Source organism: Myodes glareolus, chromosome 2 (assembly GCF_982192425.1).
Source record: "Myodes glareolus chromosome 2, mMyoGla1.1, whole genome shotgun sequence".
In the NCBI taxonomy this organism is placed as follows: domain Eukaryota; kingdom Metazoa; phylum Chordata; class Mammalia; order Rodentia; family Cricetidae; genus Myodes; species Myodes glareolus.
Window position 1 is genome coordinate 41,621,422 of NC_142027.1, and position 21,833 is coordinate 41,643,254.

Consider the following 21,833-nt stretch of genomic DNA (forward strand, 5'->3'; position numbering starts at 1 on the left):
TATAATTAAAATAATAATAAAAGCACATTTTGAAAAAATAAACAACAGAAAACCCACAGGAAACAACATATTTATGTCTACACCTATCAGTGTGTGTGTGTTTTGAAGGGAGTGAAATCACTGTTGTTTTTTTTTTTCTGGGTTATTTATCTTTTATCTTTTTGGCTTTGCGGGTTGGTTCATATAGAGATATGAGATGGCACTCTACTCTAATCAAAAGTAAGTTTCTGTAATGGAGCCAGAAATGTCTAAGCTCATACCTGCCCACTCCCCAACTCTGATTCAACAGTGTGGAAAATTCTGACTTGATGACAAGACAGGAACCTTGGCATCCCGTGAATGTGCTACATCCAGGACCCTTACCAGTAACAGAAGTGTTTGCATTAGGGTACCTGGCAGCCAGTAAGACTTAGCAGTCAGAGAACCAGGATGATAAGTTAAGTTTTTGCCTGTAATAGCAAGAGTAGATGGCTTCCTTCTTTCCTAGGGAGGATTAACTCTTACCCTTCAACTTCAGCCCAGCATCTGGGGCTCAGGATTCAAATATAAAACTACTGTTGTCCCCAAAACTTTTGCCCACTCCCCAGCCTCATTCTTGTGATACAAAAGAAAGTCTTCCCCTTGCTTGTTCAGTCAGTGGTCAGACTTGGAGAAGTACACAAATGGGGTGCAACTGAGAGACAGTATGTTGTGGATCAAACTAGTTATGGCTAAGCTTTGTATTTTATTAGCAAGCAAAACATGAAATAACCAAGAAACTTATTTGTCTCAAAAATAAAACTATTAAAATAATATATTGATTTTTTCAGATTTTTCCATTTTCTTAGAAAATTATGCACCCTAAGTTGTTCCATGTCATGTTAGAGTCTAATCAAAATGGATTAATTTCTTATGTTTTGAAGTTTTAAAAATAAAAAGCTTAACATTTCTTAGATTTTTGAATTCAAATTTCATTTTGCTAAGAATGATACCAGTTCTCAATATTAACTGATTCATTGGGACACAACTGACAGATTGAATTATGTAACTCTATGGCAAAATGACTTTGTTTTCCAGTTATCAAACATTGAAAGAAGGCAATAGAAATTTACTTTGTCCAAGATTACTTTATATGACATATTTGAGTCATTAATGAAGCTTACTTTAACATATGCCTGAAGTTTTAAGTGATTTATTTATGATCTTACCTGTGTATTTTGGGATTCTACCTAATCATATAGTAAGGTAGGTTACAGTATTGTACTTCAACTTGGTTCCACATATCTTGAATTTTGAGATGGCCTACACAGTCAAGAAAGGAAACAATATTCAGTGGAACTGAACATTTATTGAATAATTAGAAAAAATGCTGTGTTGTTTAAGATAAAAAATTAGATTGCTTTTCTTACCTGAATTGCTGAAGAGTGTGTTCTGAAGGTGTGTATTTGCCTTATAGTCAAGATCTCAGAAGTTAAGAATGCATAGATGGAAGAAGTGAAGATCAGAGGCTAACCACAGGTAATAGTAGATATGTACCTTGTACTGGAAATTTTAAGTCTTCTGCCAAATCCATAGAGGATTTTCCAACACTGACATCAGTATTTTTCTGCAGAGAATGAAGTCCTTATAATTATGAACTATTTTAAACTAATTAAAACTTCCCAATGAGAGTATGATCTTTAATAAAGTAAGCTTGAAGATTATCTTCCTAGCTTGAGTGTAACTGAACTAATTCTTTATTTTAATGTATTTATTTATTAGAAATTTGCATCTCCTCCCCTCCTTCCATTTTTCTCCCACCCCTACTTCCCCTCCCCCTCCATCTCCAGTCCTAAGAGCAGTCAGTGTGCCCTGCCCTGTGGAAAGTCCAAGACCCTCCCTCCTCCATCCAGGTCTAGGAAGGTGTGCATTCTAACAGTCTAGGCACCCAAAAAGCCAGTTTATGCAGTAGAACCAAAACCCAGTGCCATTATCATTGGTTTCTCAGTCATCCTTCATTGCCAGTCACATTCAGAGAGTCTGGTTTGATCACGTGCTAGTTCAATCCCAGTCCAGCTGGTCTTGGTGACCTCCCATTTGATCAGGCTCACCATCTTCATGGGTGGACGCACCCCTCGCGGTCCTGACTTCCCTGCTCATGTTCTTCCTCCTTCTGCTCTTCATCTGGATCTTTGGAGATCATTCCAGTGCTCCAACGTGGGTCTCTGTCTCTATCTTCATCCATTGCCAGATGAAGTTTCTATGGTGATATGCAAGATATTCATCAGTGTGTCTATGGGAGAAGGCCAGCTCATGCATCCTCTCTACTACTGCCCAAGGAACTAGCTGAGATATCTCCTTGGACACCTGTGAACTGCTCTAGAGCCAAGTCTTTTGCCAACCCTAAAACTGCTCCCTTATTTAAGATATCTTCTTCCCTGCTCCCATATTCACCCTTCCTCCATCTCAACCATCCTTTCCCCAAAGCTCTCCTCAATCCTCCCCTTCTCCCTTATCTCCCTATCTGCCCTTCCCCCACCCCACCCCAACCCCCATGCTCCCAACTTTTTCCCAGTGATCTTGTCTACTTCCAATATCCAGTAGGATAAATATATGTTTGCTTTGCTAACTTGAGTGTAACTGAACTAACTCTTAAAATTCTCCACCACATTTGTGCTTGAAATTTTTAAATGGATAGAAAATAGCAATCAGTGACTTTGATAGTATAATGGAGAATGTTAAATTAATATGAGTTTGAGAACAATTGGCACTGGACATAATAGATCAGCATCCTCATCAGTATGAGGATCTGAGTCAAATACATAGAACTTATATCGAAAGGTGGGTATGCTTTAATGCATTTGTAATCGAGGTATTTAGATGATGATTAGAAAAAGGAGGTTGCTAGATCTTCCTGACCATCAGCATAGCTCCATTTTTACTGAATGATTTTTTTCTACAGCATGGAGGATGGAGAGTTATAGAACAGACCATCCAATGTTCTTCTCTGTCCTCTATGGTGTGTGTATGTTCACATACTTCCATATACTTAAGTATATAAACTCAAAACACATATACCACACTCATACAATCCTGCTACACTTTGATTATAAGATCCACTATACCAGAAAAATTGCCAGAGTATTTAAACTTTTTTTACTTTTATTCAGTGGCATTTAATTACTCTAAAGTAAAATTTTTACTTATTAAAGTATGCCTTTTTCTCTTTCCTTCTTTTTCTTTCTTTCTTTCTTTCTTTCTTCCTTCCTTCCTTCCTTTCTTTCTTTCTTTCTTTCTTGCTTTCTTTCTTTCTTTCTTTCTTTCTTTCTTCCTTTCTTCCTATGTATCTATTTTTCATCCTCTCTCTTCCACCTATCCTTAGTTGCCTCCTTGATGTCTGCTCCTTCTTCCTTTTTATTGAGAAAATGGCAAGCATGGATATTAACAAACTTTGTCTTTTATACTAAACACTGCAATTCTGTATCAAATAGCTGTAAGACAAGAGTGAGTCATAAGGTCAAGGGAGCTTTTTGCATGAAAGTGAGTGAAATTCTTAAAATATATACACTGCCTCAATAATAAAAATAATAAAAATAATAAAAAATAAAAAAAAATAAAAAAATAGATGCAGGGTCCTTGACAGGATGGCAGGTGATAAGGACATGGGAACAAACCTTTTGAAGATAAGAATTTGGATTGTAGAAATATTTTGGGTAAAAAGATAATAGTATAGTCAGTAGTCAAGATGTTTAAAATGCCTACCCCAGTATTATTCAGGATGTAATACACAAGCAGAAAAATCATCTTATTTAGAGGGCAGATTTTGTTTAGATCCATGTATGTCTCTTTTAGGGTTCAGATTGTCATCTAGGTTCTCTGTGATTGTGAATTGTAGGCTTTTTTGCTTTATTTTTAAATGCCACTTATGAGTGAGTACATATGATATTTCTCTCTCTGGGTCTGTGGTACCTCACTCAATATGATATTTGCTAGATCCATCTGGACATTTTTTTCATTACAAGAATTTTAATGACTGCTGATACTTCCTTAGTGGTCTATTTAAATTGACTATCTGATCTTGCTGTAACTTTAGCAAGTAGTACCTATGAAAAAATTTGTCAAATTGGTTTATATTCCAGTTTTGTGGAATACAGGTTCTTGAAGTATGACCTAAAGATTCTCTGGATTTCCTCAGACTCTATTGCTATATCTCCCTTTTAATTTCTGATTTTGTTAATTTGGGTATACTCTCCCTGCCTTTAAGATAGTTTGGATAAGAGTTTATTTATTTTATTCATTTTCTAAAGGAATCAACTCTTTGTTTCATTGATTCTTTGTATTGTTCTCTTTGTTCCTCTTTCACTGATTTCAACAAGAGATGGAAAAATTTGTACTTGATCATGCAAAAATTTTACAGTGAAAGTTGTAACTGATTTAGGATTGTGGTCTCTGAGGTGAGAAAGTCTAGAGTGAGCAGAGGTTGGATGTTTCTTATCTCTTTTAAATAGCAAAATACAATTTCTGAATCCTTGTACATGTTATAGGGACAGTGTCCTTTCTCTAGAAGTCATTGTATGTGTCCTGACTTTACCATATTCCCTTGAGATACGGTCTCTCACTGTAATTAGTACTAGGATAGCAACAAACCCAGAGTCCCACTTTTTCTTGTTATTTTGTCTACAAGCACTGTGCTACAGGAACATAAACTCATGCTCAGCTCTTTATGTGAGTGTGGAGATTGATTGCAGCATGTGTCCTTATGCTTGTACAGATAACGTGATTCTTACTCAATGAACTATTTCCCCATCCCACGTTCTCTTTCTTGTGTGAATCCTGGCATCTAATATAAAAATATATTGAATATATTTATGCCACTACCAAACTGTTTTACTACTATATCTTCATAATATATCTTGAAATCTAGAATGATAATACTAGCAAAAGAAATCACATGAAGGTACAGCAGGAATAAGCATCTGTAAATTTTTTTCTATTCACTTTTATGTGGCAATATATAACTTAAAAATGAAACAATGTTATGTATGAACAAAAGTACAAAATACTTTGGAAAATTTACCTATGATAGTATAATTTGGAAGCCATACAAGTAAAAAGCCAGACATAGCCTCAAGGCAATGGTTACAGAGACAGGTAGATACGGGGAGCTGCCTGGTAACTGGCAGAGCCAAATCTATCTATGGTCAGTGGTCAATGTGAAACTCTTTTTAATGTTAACTGGAAAGTACTTGAGAAAGTTAACTGACATAAATTCATGTGTATGTGACCTTACCCGTGCACACACGCAGCTACACATACAATAAACACACACATACTCTCTATATATGTATATATATACTTTAGTGTATATATATACATATATAGACACTACTAGAGAGATACTGGTATACTTAATATATTTATTAATATATTTATTTCCTATATTTATATATTAGTGAAAGTCAATGTAAGTATAGGTTATGAAATGTATAATATTTCTATGAGAGAGAAAAGCATATTTTAAGGAAAATCTGTAGGAAAGTTAATACATTCAGATGCTATGGTAGTAGAAAGATGGATACTGGACTGGAAGCTGCAGAGCACAAATGGGAATGAAGCCAGGGAGACAGGCAGTGAAGAAATTGAATGTGGGTGGCAGAGGTCTACCAAATAAGGTATGATGTTGAATACCATGAGGAAACCTATTACATCTTATGCAATCTAAGCAAGAACAAAATGTATAGTGCAATATACTAAATATATCCTAAAATTGTGTTAATATACTAATGTCTGAGGCAAAAGTAGAAGCATCAATAATACAACCTGACAAATAACCGTGCATAGGTATACAAATATTTTAGAAAGAAGTAGGAACATGTTCAATATAATTTGAATTTGTATTAATATACAAGAATCTATAGCAATGTAAATTGCCTATAAATAATAGCTCACAAGTACTCACTGTATTACTCACTATTATTATTAGTGTGAGTAAGCTTACACTAATCAATCTATTATCCCATCCAATTTCCCTCATTTTTTTCAGAGTTCCCTGAGCCTACGTAGTTTCTGCTCAAACCCACAACGCTATACCAATTATAATCAACCCCTAAATGATGTCCCTAACCCCGAGGACAACTTTGTAGGGAGAAGAGACATTGTCTTCTAGAATTACTTCCAGCTGTCACGGGGGTGATATTCTTTCTATGGGATCCTGTGAAAGTAATATGGTGGTTAAGTTTCGAAATTACTGTCTTGTATAATTATAAAGCGTCTCTGAGTATTTGGTAGGATTTTTCTGAGGACCTTGTTTTGAGTTCTGACCAGAACATTGTAAAAAGGTGCACCATTTCAGCTAACCAAGTTGGAACCATTTTAGCAACTAGTACCCAAAAACAGTCTTACACTAGCACTACTAGCATCATGACATCACATCAACCAGGTGGAGTTGTAGTTGTGGAGCCCTATCTTCTTCCTGGAATCTTCAAAAAGTACTGCAGGAAAATTCATTGTTCATTGTGAAAAACCTAAACATTATTTATACAGACATATATTCAATGAAAGGTACTAAGGAGACTAAAATAGGTATAGAGAAAAACATTTTTTTTACTAAATTCTTTCCTCTTTCTGTAGATGCCTCCTGTCATGCAACAGGAACTCTGAATTTTTCTTTTAACATGATTGGATTTAGAGAAGGACAGAACCATTGTCCAACTCCAAAGCCAGCTTTGATTTTTAAGTGAGTCATGGCTATTATTCTAGTAGGCAGCATATCTATATCTAAACCTTTCTATTTATTGATCTAGGTCTATATTTATAAGTAGATATAGATAAACCTATCTATCTAGATCTTTATAGATCTATAAATATATATCTATATAGAGATAGATAGAGATATAAATACTTATGTTCAGTGATTCTTACCCTCAGATGATCTGGGGCCATCATTCTCTAGATACTTCCTGCTGTCGTGGGGGCAATGTTCTCTTATTGGGATCCTGCAAAAGTAAAGTGATGATTAAGTTTCAAAATTACTGTTTAGTGTGGTTGTAAATGATTTTCGAGCAGTCAATATGTTTGTTTCCAAAGTTCTTATTTGGAGTTCTGGCCAGAACACTGTAAGAAGGTGTACCATTTTTGTAGCTGGTACCCAAAAACTGGTCTCACTGTAGTGCTAGCAGCATCATGACATCGTATCAATCAGATGGAGTTGTTGTTGTGGGTCCTATCTTCTTCCTGGAAGCTTCAATGATTAGTGCAGAAAAATCTACTGTTTATTGCGGAAAACGTAAGTATCATTTTATAGACATAGTCAATGAAAGATAAAAACAAAATGGTCATGGAGAAAACTAAAATATTCCCTTAAAATCTATTTTCTTTGTGTCTATCTCCATCTGTCACTGGACAAAGGTTTTAAGATGATATTCAAGATAGTCATCAGTCTGACTATGGGACAAGGCCAGATCAGGCTCTCTCTCCTCCACTGTCAAGGTCCTAGCTGGGGACATCTCCATGGACGCCTGTACCATGTAGTTACCTATTTCCTTCTAATTTTTCTATTTTCATACATTGGCTCTATCATGTGCAAGAAACTGTCTTTACCAAAGTCATTAAAAATTCTTAATTTTCAACATGTTGGCATCTATAGTCAGTTTTACTTCACTTTTTTCTTTGTTACCTTTCATTTCTTAGTAATCATAACCTTAAATTATCTGATTATGTTATTCTGTCCAAAGTATATTTGTATATTTTCATTGGAGTGACATAGGCTCATGGTTGCAACAAGAAATATTTCTTTTTTTAAATTTATTTATTTATTAAAAATTTCCACCTCCTCCCCTCCTCCAATTACCCTCTCACTCTTCCCTCCTCCCCCTCCATCTCCAGTTCTAAGAGAATTCAGAGTGCCCTGCCTTGTGGGAAGTCCAAGGCCCTTCCCCCTCCATCCAGGTCTAGGAAGATGTGCATCCTAACAGACTAGGCTCCCAAAAAGCCAGTACATGCAGTAGAATCAAAGCCCAGTGCCATTATTATTGGCATCTCAGTCAGCCCTCATTGTCAGCCACATTCAGAGAGTCAGGTCTCATCACATCCTCGTTCAGACCCAGTCCCAGCTGGCCTTGGTGAGCTCCCACCGTCTTCATGGGTGGGCGCACCCCTCGCGGTCCTGACTTCCTTACTCATGTTCTCCCTCCTTCTGCTCTTCATCTGGACCTTGGGAGTTTAGTCCAGTGCTCCAATGTGGGTCTCTGTCTCTATCTCCATCCATCGCCAGATGAAGGTTCTATGATGATATGCAAGATATCACCTGGGAACCACTCTAAAGTCAAGTCTCCTGTCAACCCAAAAATCGCTCCCTTATTTAAAATATCTTCTTTCCTGCCCCCATATCCACTCTTCCTCTTTCTCAACAAACCCGTCCTCCTAAGGTCTCCCAAATCCTTCCCTTTTCCCTTCTCTCCCTATCTCCCCTTCTCCCCACCCCACCCCCACTTTTGTCTGGCGATCTTGTCTACTTCCAATATCCAGCAGAATAAATATTTATTTTTCTTTGATTTCACCTTCTTATTTAGCTTCTCTAGGATCACAAATTATAGGCTCAATGTCCTTTATGGCTAGAATCCGTTTATGAGTGAGTACAGACCATATTTCTCTTTTGGGGTCTGGGTTATCTCACTTAGGAAAGTGTTTTCTATTTTCATTCATTTGAAGTGCAAAATTCAAGATGTCATTTTTTTTACTACTGAGTAGAACTCTAATGTATATATGTGCCACACCTTCTTTATCCATTCTTCTATTGAGGGGCACCTAGGTTGTTTCAAGAAATATTTCTTTGAAAACAAGCTTGACTCTAAAATAGAAATTTTTGTTGAGAGTAGAGTAAATCACTACACAAAAAGGAAGAAAACCAAAAACACATTATGATTAAGCCTTGATAGTGTAGCTCTAATGTTCATGATAAATAACACTGCTGTCTCAAGCTCAACTTTAAGAGGTCCTATAAAAATCTCACAAATATGTTTCTATTTTTCCTTTTTTCTGAACATCTAGTAGGCAAGCCAAACCTCAATGCATAATAGTTGGTCTGTATTTTGAATTTTTGTGATTTACCATTCCGTTCTCTAATTATCCCCATTGTCTCTCTCTCTCTGTGTGTGTGTGTGTGTGTGTGTGTGTGTGTGTGTGTGTGTGATCTGACATAATTTAAAGTCATTTGAGGATATTTTTAAAGGTAATCTTTTAGACCCTTTTATATTCATGATTAAATTTCTAAAGCTCTATTTCACATAAATGTTCCGATAGAATTTTAACATGCTAGTCTGTGTTGGACAATTTTGAATATACTAAGGACTTTATAATATTGCTGCTTCCAGCCCCATATCTGCATCCATGAAGCCTATTTCTTTCTACCATAGTATAATAACTTTAGAATTAATATGGAGGCTTCTGCCAGGAATTATGTATGGCTAACTTTCACCTGAAAGTGAGTCACTATATTCCAGTTGGTTGAGACTATTCATTTCAGTCCAAGATGTAGTGTTTGTGTATAAAACATATTTTCTCCTGACTCATAAACTACAACTTAAATATAAATATTTTTACTGAACCAAAGGAGATTTCTACACATTTTACGAATATTGGAAGATTTTGGTTTTCATTCATCTATTGGTACATTCACATTTATAACTTGGATAATGAACTTGCATCATTCTTTAATCTCAAGGATAGTTTCTATCCATCTATCACAATAACATTGGATACATTAAAGGAGCATTTTCATAAGTATATGGCCACATTAAAGTTACAGGGCCCAGAAATTCAGTTTACAAGATCACACTGAATACTGTGTCACATGCTTTTAATTCCTGGGACATAAAGAGAAGACTTGGGAACAGAGAATGCAACATTGTTGACACAGTTTGTTCTCACAGGACTCACTACTCTGCCAAAGTGGAAAATCACCCTGTTCCTGCTGTTTTGTGGTGATCATCACCATTGTGGGGGAACCTAATCTGATTGCTCACATCTGGAATGACCACGACCTTCAAATATCCATGTATTTATTTCTAGGGAATTTAGCCTTTCTCGATACTAGGTTATCATCCACAGTAACTCCAAAGATGCTGCTAGCCTTTTTTTTGCCAAGTGTAAGCTGTTCTCTCTCTCTTTCTCAGAATGCATGATGCAGTTTTTTTGTTGTTGCTGTTGTTCATTTGAAATCAGTGAAACCATAGGATATTTTCTCTTGGTAGCAATGGATTATGATTACTACATAGTCATATGCAAACCCTTACTCTATCCAGTTATCATAACTAAGAGACTCTCTGTATGTCTTCTAATATTGTCCCTTGGGGGTGAATTTATTCATGTTTTGTTTCAAGAGTCTTTTTAATCAGACTAACTTTCTGTAATTCCAACCTAATACATCACATTTACTGTGACATTATACCACTGTTAAAGATACCCTGTACTGACCCTTCTTTCAGTTAACTAATGCTATCTATTTTCCCTTGCTCAAATCAGATATTTATTATTTTGACAATTCTTGTTTTGTATACACTTATTCTGTTTTCAATCTTAAAGCAGAAATCTATCAAAGGAATAAGAAAAGCTTTCTCCACCTATGGAGGAAATCTCTTGTGCTATCTCTCTGTTTTTTATGTATACTGCATCTTCACACGTTGATGATCAAGATATGATGGACTCTGTATTTTACATTGCCATAATTCCTGTGCTAAATCCAATTATCTACACTGTAAGAGAAAAGCAAGTAAAAAAAATTGCTAGCAAAATTCTTAAAAAGAAATGCTTAGGACTCATATTTCCATTAGTTTTATTTCTATTAAAACACAATATGATTATGGGAGGCTTTGTGCATATAAATTATGTTCACTATCTGAAATATTTTCCAGTTATCTACCCCTGAATACTTTTGTTGCTGCTTTGTGTGCATATGAATGTTTCGGGTATATGTGTATGATGTATGCATACTTATGTGCATAGTTACATTTGACCATGCACACACTTGTATAGACCAAAAGGAGTTCACCAGGCATCCTGTCTATAATCTTACTTTCTTGAAAGAGATCTTTCCCAATAGTTAAGTTAGCATCCTGCTAACTTCAGCAATCATTTCAACACCCTACACTACTGATGTTACAGGGTTACAGGCATATGTAAGGCCATGATCTTCTCAACCCTGAAATATGCAACTCTTTTTATTTTACTGACATTTGTATGCTCTTTGTGGGGTATGCAAACACAGTTACACATTTTGAGTAGCAAGTGCTCTTACTCAATGATCACATCCCTGTTCCACAGAGTTAGCATTTTATAAAGGGTTCAGGTATATATACCCATTTCAATAAAAATATTGAAAAATTGAAATAAATTTTAAATCACGTAAAGAATTTTAATAAAGTGTTCTAGTATAACAAAATGAATAATAAATTAAATTTAAACATCTTAAAAATAGGTTGATATTCTACTCATTATGCCACCATAAATACATTAGCTGTTGTGGTAGTGTAGTTCCCATGAAAAGGACATAAATACAATGCCACTGATGGCACGAAGTCTCATAACACAGCTATATATGATGAGGAAGTGCTAAGTTTCTCTAAAAAGACACAAACTTTGGAAATATTGCCTCAAATTTGAAAATGTTTTTCATCAAATTGTGTTGTGAAATGATGGCACTTGTTTATTGTAGCAACTCAATTTGAGGTTCCCACAGAGAAGGATAAAATCATAGAAGAGCAAGAGTAATATTTATGACGATGGGTAGATTGTCAAAGTTGTTCTGTGCTCGGAGTGCTGTACACTTAAAAGTACTGTCTAGGCTGCCTCTAAGGCTGTCTCTGGTTCTCTGTGTTTTATCATCATCCAGAATGATTCACCAAATAAGAAACCTAACAGCTTTCATGAAAGAGTTGAATTAAGGAATTTTATTGAGGAGATGTAGTTTATAATGAAATGTAGTTATAGGAACAAGGAAAGGTGTCAATAGCCTACACTTTATAATAGTGAAGTATTTTGTTTAAAATCTGATTGTCTAAGAGTTACTAGAATATATATTTGAGGGAAACATGCTTTTATAAAATAATTTTTTCAATACAATCCTTTCTCATTTTACACAGCTATCCCTGCTTTCACACTGTCTCCTTCTCTCTTCCCTCCACCCCGTACCCATCCACTCCCCAGAAAGGGTAAGGCTTCCTATGGGGAATTATTTCACTTTGAGCCAAGACCAAGGCCCTCCCTCCGATATCTGGACTGAGCAAGGTATTCCTCCTGAGAGAATATTCTCCTAGATGCTAGTTCAAGAACTAGAGATAATTCACGGTCCCACAGTTAGTGGACCCACAAACTGACCAAACCTCACAACTGTTCCCCAAATTCAGAAGTTCTAGTTTGGTCCTATAAAGGTCCTATTTCTCTGCCCTCAGCCCAGATTCAGGGAGCTCTCACTAGCTCAGGTCAACTGTTTCCGTGGGTATCTGTATAATAAGTGGGACCTCCTTGTTACCTCGCTTCTGATAAACTGAGAAACTTCTATAACACACAGGGCACAGTCACTATCACAAAACAGCAACCTACTGAATAAAAAAGTATCTTCACTAACCCGAAATCAGACAAAGGAGCGACCTCCAAAATATATAAAGAATTCAAAAAATTAGACATTAAATTACCAAATAATCCAGCCAAGAAATGGAGTACAGATATAAACAGAGAATTATCAACAGACAAATTGCCAATAGTCAAAAGAAACTTAAGGCATTGCTCAACATACTTAGCCCTCGGGGAAATGCAAATTAAAATAACTTTGAGATACCACCTTACACTGGTCAGAATGAAATTGTGGAGATTTGGAGACTGTGATATAATATGCAGGGATTGTGCCACCTGCGCCAGGGGAGGTGTTGAGTACTGCCTTGGAATCTAAGAGAAGTTTCATGGAATGCTATGGAACATTTCAGAGTGACAAGTCCTCTGGCCTTGTTTCTAGGTTGCAAGTTTCACATACCCTGTGGTTTGCCGAAGTGGCTGCCCTGAGGCACAGTCTCTGCTTGAACCACTGTTCTGCTTACTAAAGGAAGTCTTAGATTAGATTGGAATGGTTAGATCACGTCTCTGGAGACCTTTGTTTAAAATAGGCCAGGATGTAAATTCAGTGTTCCAATGTGGGTCTCTGTCTTTATCTCCATCCATCGCCAGATGAGGGTTCTATGGTGATATGCAAAATATTCGTCAGTATGGTTATGGGCCAAGGCCAGTTCAGGCATCCTCTCCTCTGCTGTCCAGGGAACAACCTGGGGAACTCTCCTTGGACCTGGGAACCCCTCTAGAATCAAGCCTTTTGCAAACCCTAAAATGCCTCCCTTAGTTGAGATATATACTTCCCTACTCCCATATCCATTCTCCCTCCCTTCCCCCCATCCCATTCCCCCAAGCTTTCCCCAATCCTCCCCTACTCCCTTCTCTCTAATCCTCTCCCCTCCCCTGCCCCCCCCCGTGCACCCAAGGTTGCCTGGCAATCTTGTCTACTTCCAATGAGAAGCACAAGGAGGGAGAACGTGAGCAAGGAAATCAGGATTAGAGGGAACCTTCATCAGACGATGGATGGAAATTGAGACAGAGACCCATACTGGAGCACTGGACTGAGCCCCCAAGGTCCAAATGAGGAGCAGAAGGAGAGAGAATATGAACAAGGAAGTCAGGATGAGAGGGAACCTTCATCCGATGATGGATGGAGATTGAGACAGAGACCCACACTGGAGCACTGGACTGAGCCCCCAAGGTCCAAATGAGGAGCAGAAGGAGGGAGAAAATGAACAAGGAAATCAGGATCTTGAGGGGTGAGCTCACCCACTGATACAAGGGGACTGATCTAATGAGAGTTCACCAGGCCAGCTGGACTGGGACTGAACGAACATGTGATCAAACCGGATTCTCTGAAAGTGGCTGACATGGAGACTGTCTGAGAAGCCATTGATAATGACTCTGGGACTTGTTTCCTCTGCATGTACTGGCTTTTTGGGATCCTAGTCTGTTTGGATGCTCACCTTCCTAGACCTGGAGGGAGGGGGGTGGAACTTGAACTTCCCACAGGGCAGGAAACCCTGACTGCTCTTAGGACTGGAGAAGGAGGAGGAGAGGGACTGGGGGGAGTGGGAGGGTATTGAGATGTTCCTTCCCCAGCAAGAGTGCACCAATTGCTAATTCAGTGTTAATGGTCAGTCCTGAAAACATACATACAAGTAATATTATACAGACTCAAGAGGCTAATTGGGTAAATGCATGTATATACAAATACATGTATGTATACAATAATGATCAATGAAAAAAAGAGGCCATGAATTTAAAGAAAGAAAAAGGGGGCATTTGGGAAGATTTCATGGGAGAAAAGGGAAAAAATAATTTAATTAGATCCCTAACTCAAGAATAAAAGAAGGAACATCTCTTCTGATCCCAGCTTTACTCAGAAAATCCTATACTTCTTTCTGTACTGTTGAGGCCTCATGGACTTTTCCCATTAAATTTGGTTATGCTTGAGATGACATTGATCACAGGCTATGGCCTGCAAAATCAGGTTGATTGAAGGTAATATGTCAATAATCACATGCAAAGATATACTTACATCAACAATAAACTATAAATTTGCATGATCATATTCACATACATTTTATATGTGTGTGTGTAATATAGAAGTAATGACAATCTAGTCCCATCACTGGAGACATTGCCTAGTTACAAGAAATGACCAGTTCAGTCTTGTATAGGAAAGGGAAGAAAAAGGAGCTATGTACCCAGCAATGATGTCTTTGTAACAAGGGGGATACTTATGTCATTGTCTGGAACTAGGCTTGTGGATTTGTAGATAGTGAGAAGAAGGGAGGGGATGATAAAGGGAAGAAGTAACTTGCCAGACAAAGGTGGTTCACAAATGAAGAGGGTTCATGGCCCCAGGTATAGAACCAGGCTTTTGGGATTTCTGTGGAGTGTGATCATTTCAGGGATCAGCAAGAAAGGAAAATCATTTAGTATTTTCTATTACTCCTCTCTAAATCTTATGCCAGTAACAAGAAAAGAATTAATTAAAAGGAAAAAGAACACTGTAGAAAGAGGAGAATGAGCTACTGTTGCATACATACTCCTACTTGTAAGATAATGTCATTAATACAAATGCAAATATTGATGATGCAGGTTAAATAAACTTAGCATATACTCAAGGTCTTTATGTTAATAAAGAGCACAATAAAAAAGAGTACATAACATACAAAATACCAGAAAGACTTTCATAAACAGCAGGTAAAAGACCACATTTAACATTGTAACAGTAACTATAATAAACATTTTTTAAATTTGTATGAAATGTTTGAGGTCACATCAAAGTTTCCAATAGAAATATTAATACAAACATTAACATACCTATCACAAGATTTTCAGTTTTGCTTGAGAAGGGAAACCTGACACTGTCACTTATACAAAATATGTAGCTAGACAATAATTCAAACTTGTGATAATAAAAGGGTCTGTAAAAATGTAGCAAATAAAGTTTATAGGCAAATATTTCAATGCCAACATATTATGAACTAGTTAAACAGACAACAAAGTACTAAATAAAATATAAAATAGTAAATAATGAAAGTCAAATATTCCTACACACATACACAGAAATAGTTCAAGGTTATGTTACAAATTTTAACTAAAATTGAGTATGATCATTGGGATAATATAGAAGAGAGAAAAAGGCTGGGGTTGCATGTCTTATTGTGTACTTTTCTGTTCTGTGTGCATGTTCATGCCATGGTTGATTTGTGTGTATAGGACAGAAGAGCTATGGTAGTAAGTTGCCTCTTTCTATCCATCATGTGGGCCTCCTGGATCACACTTAAGTCACTTAATAGAGGTATACACCAGACAAAACATTTTATTCCCATGAATGTAACTGTTTTTATGTAGTTTTTTCAAATAAACACATAAAACGTACAATGAAAACTAGTAAAAATTGTCACTTGGATTAACTCTTTGGCAAGTTTCTACTTCTTGTTCTTTGAAAAGAATTATAAAGTTTGAGAGCCAGGATCTCATGACGGAGAACTAGAAGTTTGTCAGAAGATGTTGAGATAAAACAGTGACTCTGTAAAGCCTTGGAGTTTTCCAGTTAAGTTCCCACTAGCAAAAGAATAAAAGTTATTACTTAAACTGAGAAAATGTGTAAAATTTCAGTAATTTTAGTGAACATGTTAATGATGCTCAGACATATTAATATAATCAGTTTATTTCAAAAGTTGGAAAAAACCTTGATATAATATTTTTTAGGTATGTTCCATGTATTTTACACCTGAAAGATTTTCTTCATCAAGTAAGTAGAGGTTGAAATATTTAAAGAGAAAGGAGAAAGGGAAGAAAGGAAGAGGAAGGGAGAGAGGAAGAAAGGAATGGAGGGACAGATATGAGAGTGTAAAAGCAGAAAGGGGAAGAGAAGGGAGAAGCAAACAGAAGACAAGAGAGGGATAGAGCGGGAGAGGGGAGTGGGAAGAGGAGACTAGGAAAAGTGGGAGGAGAGGGAAGGATGAGGTGAAAGCAAGGAGAAAGAAAGGGGGAAAGTGGGGAATAAAAGGACTAGAAGAAAGAAGAATGAAGATGGAAGAGAAGGGGAGAATATGGAGTGGAGTGAGTATAGGGAGGGTAGAGAAGAGACAGAAAGATATGGGAGGGAGCATAAGAGGGAAGGAGGGGAAAATAGGGAGAGTGGGAGAAAAGAGAAAGGAGGAATTAGAAGGGAGGGAAGGAGAAAAATGAGAGGTAAGAAAGGAGGAGGAAAAATACATTATCAAAATACTTAAAATAGGTTAAAATATAAAATAGATTTACTCTGTGTTTCAATGATGCACAACCTAAGGGAAATTCCTGAACATCTTCACAAAGAAGACCACCATAATGAAGAGCAATTGCTAAATGGAAAGATGATTTGCAACTTTACAGGAAAGACTGTCTTCTAAAGAGTGTTCAGCTGCATTTGTTCTGTCCCAGGGCCCACCCACAGGCCCTATTCTCACTGATGCACTCACAGTCTCAAAGACTGACTCAAATGTGCATTTTATGACAGATGTTACTTAATAACTAAATCTCTTTCAAAATATTTTTGATATTATATTATTAGATCATTTCCTCTTTCTTTTCCTCCGTCCAAAACCTCTCATGTATCCCACAAGGCTATCTTTCAATTTCTGATCCTCTTTTCTCGTCAGTAGTTGTCATATTATTTGCTGCCTGTCTGTCTCTGTCTATGTACCTATCATTTTATTTATCTAGCTATCTTGCGAGTTACCTATCATCTATCTATCCATAAAAAATATCCATTTATCATCTATATATCTATCATCTACCTATCATTCACCAATTGATGGATCTATTGAATGAACTATCATCTATCTCTACATACATGTGTTGAAAATTGTGACTATATATGTGGAGTGTGTGTGTGTGTGTGTGTGTGTGCGCGCGTGCGTGCGTATTCTGAAGTGTATTATATGTGTGTATTTATATAATTTCTTTCACAGCTGATCATTTGGTACTGGATAACCAGTTGGTGTCTTCTTCTGTGGGGAAGATTATCTCTCTTGCACTCACCATTCTTTAGTTGCCTGTAGTTCTTTGTAAAAGTCTGAAACATTAAAAGATAATTTTTTTATTTCCAGATTCCAAGTATCTAGAGAAAAGAATTTTGATTCAAACTTTTTAATATTCAATTAGTCAGAAACATTTAAACATTAAGAGTTTATTACAATCTCCAGTATATTTGTGCAATTCCTTTTTTCTGGTGAGTAAGTATTTTTGTTTAGATATTTTGAGGTACAATTTGTTTTCTGCTCTGTGAGGCTTGAATGTTTTTAAAATTATGAATATATTAAATATTTTTATTTGAGTTGATGAAGGTGTTTTTTTTCCTAAAATTCAACAAAAAGTAATAATATCATGGAGAAGAAAAAAGTTGATTTAGTGCAAACATTTGGGAGTTGCACTACCATTTATAGTGAACAAATAATCAAATGAGGAAAAAACAGAAATTTCAGTGTAATAGAACCACTTTGAGGCAATAACTGAGAAGCCTTACTTATCAGTAATTGCTATGGTATAATACTAAGGTTCAGAAAGTGTGAGATGAAAAATGACTAATACTCAATATAAAAATATTCTTGTTAGAGAATATTTTGGATGAGTATATACTGAAATATAATCTCTCCAAAAACAAATGTAGTTTTGAAAATCAAGTATTTCAATAAAAATTTTTTACATCAATGGAACTGCTTGTCAAAAATAAAAGTTTGAAATTTGCTTAAAATTTTAAGATCTGAAATTGAAAAACTTGATAATAATATTAAGTGAATGTGACAATTAGTATAGCAACTTCATCCTAAAATTTATTAGATATATTGAAAACTGTGCCTAGATACATTCCGATACTTCAACAGTTCTTTAAATTATTTCTGAGAATTTCAAGCATAATTTAACAGAATTTATTTATTATGAGGTAATTGCATTCAAATGTTCTTAGGTTTCAAAAAATTGGTCATTTTTTTCTTTACATTTGAAAACTTTCTTATTATGGGTGCATTTAGAAAAGAGCATGTTCAACTTTAAATCAGCTATCCAAGGGATTTGGTCCTTTATTTCTCATGTTGCAGAATCATCGCTTCTTCATGGCTCTTTTCATCGCATTTGTTACTTCCTTATTTCTCAGACTGTAAATGAAAGGGTTTAATAAGGGAATAACTAGGGTATAGAAAATAGCTACAGGTATGTCTTTATCTCCTTCACTGACTGAGTGTGGTTGAGCATACATGAAGAGAAGGGAACCATAGAATATTGATACAGACAGAAAGTGAGATGCACATGTGGATAAGGCTTTCCCTCTTCCTGCTTTAGATTTCATTTTGAATATAGTGAAAAGTATATAAAAATAAGACACGAGAACTATGGTAATAGTAAAGATTTGAATTGACCCTGCCAAAATAAATAATATCAGCTCATTGATATGTGGATCAGTACAAGAGATTCTATATAATGGAAGGACATCACAAAAAAAGTGCTTGATTACATGAGACCTACAGAACTTTAACCTCAACAGTAGCCCCACTTCAATCATAGGATGCACGTTTCCTGCTATGTAGGCTCCTGTGGTCATCTGAAGGCAGAGCTTCATGGACATCATGGTGTGGTACTGCAGTGGGTTGCATATGGCCACATAGCGGTCATAGGCCATTGCTGCCAGAAGAAAACAGTCTGTAGTCTCAGCAAGACAGAGAAAATAGAATTGTACCATACATTCATAGAGAGACATCTTTCTGTCCACAGAAAGAAAGTTCTGTAGCATCTTGGGAGTGATGGCGCAAGAGCAGCATGAATCCATGAGAGCCAGGTTGCCCAGAAAGATGTACATGGGAGTGTGAAGACGGCGTTCCATGTAGATCAAGACCACCAGCCCGAGATTTCCAATCATGGTGACGAGATAGATGAGAGAAAAAACCAGGAACAGGAGGGTCTTCAGGTCTGGGTGATCTGAGAATCCCACCAGGATGAATTCATTTGTCACAGAGTAGTTGTTCTCAGCCATCTCTGCAATTACAAAGATACAAATTTCAATGCTGAGAATGCAGTTTCCTTTTTGTTAGAGGGAAGTTTCTTTCTTTGCACCTGCTATTGTCTCTGAAATGCAGCTAATTTCGCTTTTTGAGATTATTTATTCCCATACATTGCTGGCATGTATGATCTCCAAATTTAACTCACATTTTACAGTAATACTTCTGCTATTACCAAACCAAACTTTTTTAAATTAGAAAACGTTTTTCTTTATGCACTTATGTGATGATATCATAAAAACATAGGGCATATATGTTTGAATTAATATCCCAAAATAATTTTAATGCATGCTTTGTTAAACATCATCAAATTAAATTTAGTATAAAATTTTCTGTAAATGTGTTTTTGTTCAACTGAAAAATTTTAATATAGTCAACATGAAAAGGAAATATTTTTTGAAAATATTTGTCAATATAATAAATTTATGTTTATGAATTGCACAAAGATTAGTATGGACTAATGAATTATAGTATCTGTAAATAGAATTATCCAAAAGTTAAAGAAATGACCTTTACTTTAATAAACACTGAATCTGTCTGTGCCTTTATTCACATTGAGTTTTTGAAATATTTAAATCTCTCCTCTGCTTTTTCAGGCTAGTTTACATGTTCTTGATTGCAGTTCTGTCTGGGTGTCTTGTCTTACAACTGTGCTGTTTTCTCTGTGTTTTATTTTCTAAAAAGAACTTTGAATTTTGAGACACCCTTGTGGAGCATCAAGGTGGGCAGTCAGACTAGAGCAGAGCCAAGAAAAATCAGTGTAATCAGTTTATTTGCTCTAGCAGCACAGGAGTCCTGAAACTGCATTCATTCCTTATAGAAATGTCAGTGTTCAATTTATTTTAAAATAATTATTAAAGCCACATTTTGAAAAAATAAAAATGAAAGAACTCCCACAGAAACCTACGTATTTACATCCACCTTTCTCTCTCTCTCTCTCTCTCTCTCTCTCTCTCTCTCTCTCTCTCTGTGTGTGTGTGTGTGTGTGTGTGTGTGTGTGTGTGTGTGCGCGTGCGTGTGTGTGTCTGTTGATGAGCTGAATGACTGTTTTTATTCTAGGGTTGTTTATTTTTTTATCTTCTCGGCATTGCTGGCTGCTCTGCATAGAGATTTGAGAGGATACTCTAATCAAAAGTAAGATTTTATAGTGGAACCCGAAATTACTAGTTCATTCCCATCCATGGAAAACCTGATTCAGCTATGTGAAATAGTTCTCTGCCTAATAACAAGGCAGGACTCTGGCATGCCCTGAAGATGTTAAGCCCAGGACCCTTGCTATTATCACAAGTGTTTGGCATTAGGGACCTGGCAGCATGCAAGGCTGAGCAGCCAGAGAACCTGGATGATAGTTAATTTTTTGCCTGTGATACTAAGAGTAGGCAGCTTCCTTTCTCATTGTGGAGGATAAATTCTCATCCTTCGACTTCAGTTTAGTGGCTGGTGCTCATGAGCCAGGGATGGACCTACTCTTGTCCACAAAGCTTTTGCCATTCCTCAGCCTCATGCTTGCGCTACCTAAGAAAGTCGTCCCCTTGCTAGTCCAGTCAGTGTTCAGACTTCTTGAAGTATACAAAGGAGGTTGTAACTCTGAGACAGTATGTAATGGATATAGCTGTTTGTGGCTTAAAAATATTTCCATAGCATACAAAAAGTGAAATAACTGTGAAACTTACATGTCATCAAAAAATAGCAAAACGTTAAAATATTAAAATATTTTTTTTTATGATTTTCAGTTTCTTTAGAAAATTATGCACTCTATAGTGAGCCATAGCATGTTAGAGCCTCATGGAGATGGATTAATTTCTTATGTTTTAAAACTTATAAATAAAAAGCTTATTTTTTTAATTTTGAATATAAATTTCAATTTGCATTTGAATCTACTAGTTCTCAATACTTACTGACTCATTGGAACGTGTTGACTGACAGATTAAACTATGAAATTCTATAGCTACAATGACTTTGTTTTCCAATAATCAAAACATTGAAAGAAGGCAATAGAAATTCACTTTGCTCAAAAATATTTTATATGATACATTTGAATCATTATTGAAACTACTTTAACATATGCCTGAACTTTTTAAGTGATTCATTTACACTCTTACCTGTGTATTTGGTATTCTACCGTATAATCATAAAGTAAGGTGGGTTACAGTATTGTGCTTCAACTTGATTCCACATATCTTGAATTTTGAGATGGCCTACACAGTCAAGAAAGGAGTCAATATTTAG

At 36.2% G+C, this 21,833-nt stretch overlaps 1 protein-coding gene and 1 pseudogene across 1 annotated transcript; one reads left to right on the plus strand and one right to left on the minus strand.

Moving 5' to 3' along the window:
* Nucleotides 1-6,378: 6,378 nt before the first annotated feature.
* Nucleotides 6,379-13,066, plus strand: LOC125392726 (olfactory receptor 5H19-like; annotated as a pseudogene).
* A 5,586-nt stretch (nt 13,067-18,652) lies between these two features.
* Nucleotides 18,653-19,579, minus strand: LOC125392897 (olfactory receptor 5K3-like). Its single transcript, XM_048422877.3, has one exon. It carries the CDS (start codon nt 19,577-19,579, stop codon nt 18,653-18,655), a length of 927 nt encoding a protein of 308 aa, XP_048278834.3.
* Between the last annotated feature and the right edge of the window lie 2,254 nt (nt 19,580-21,833).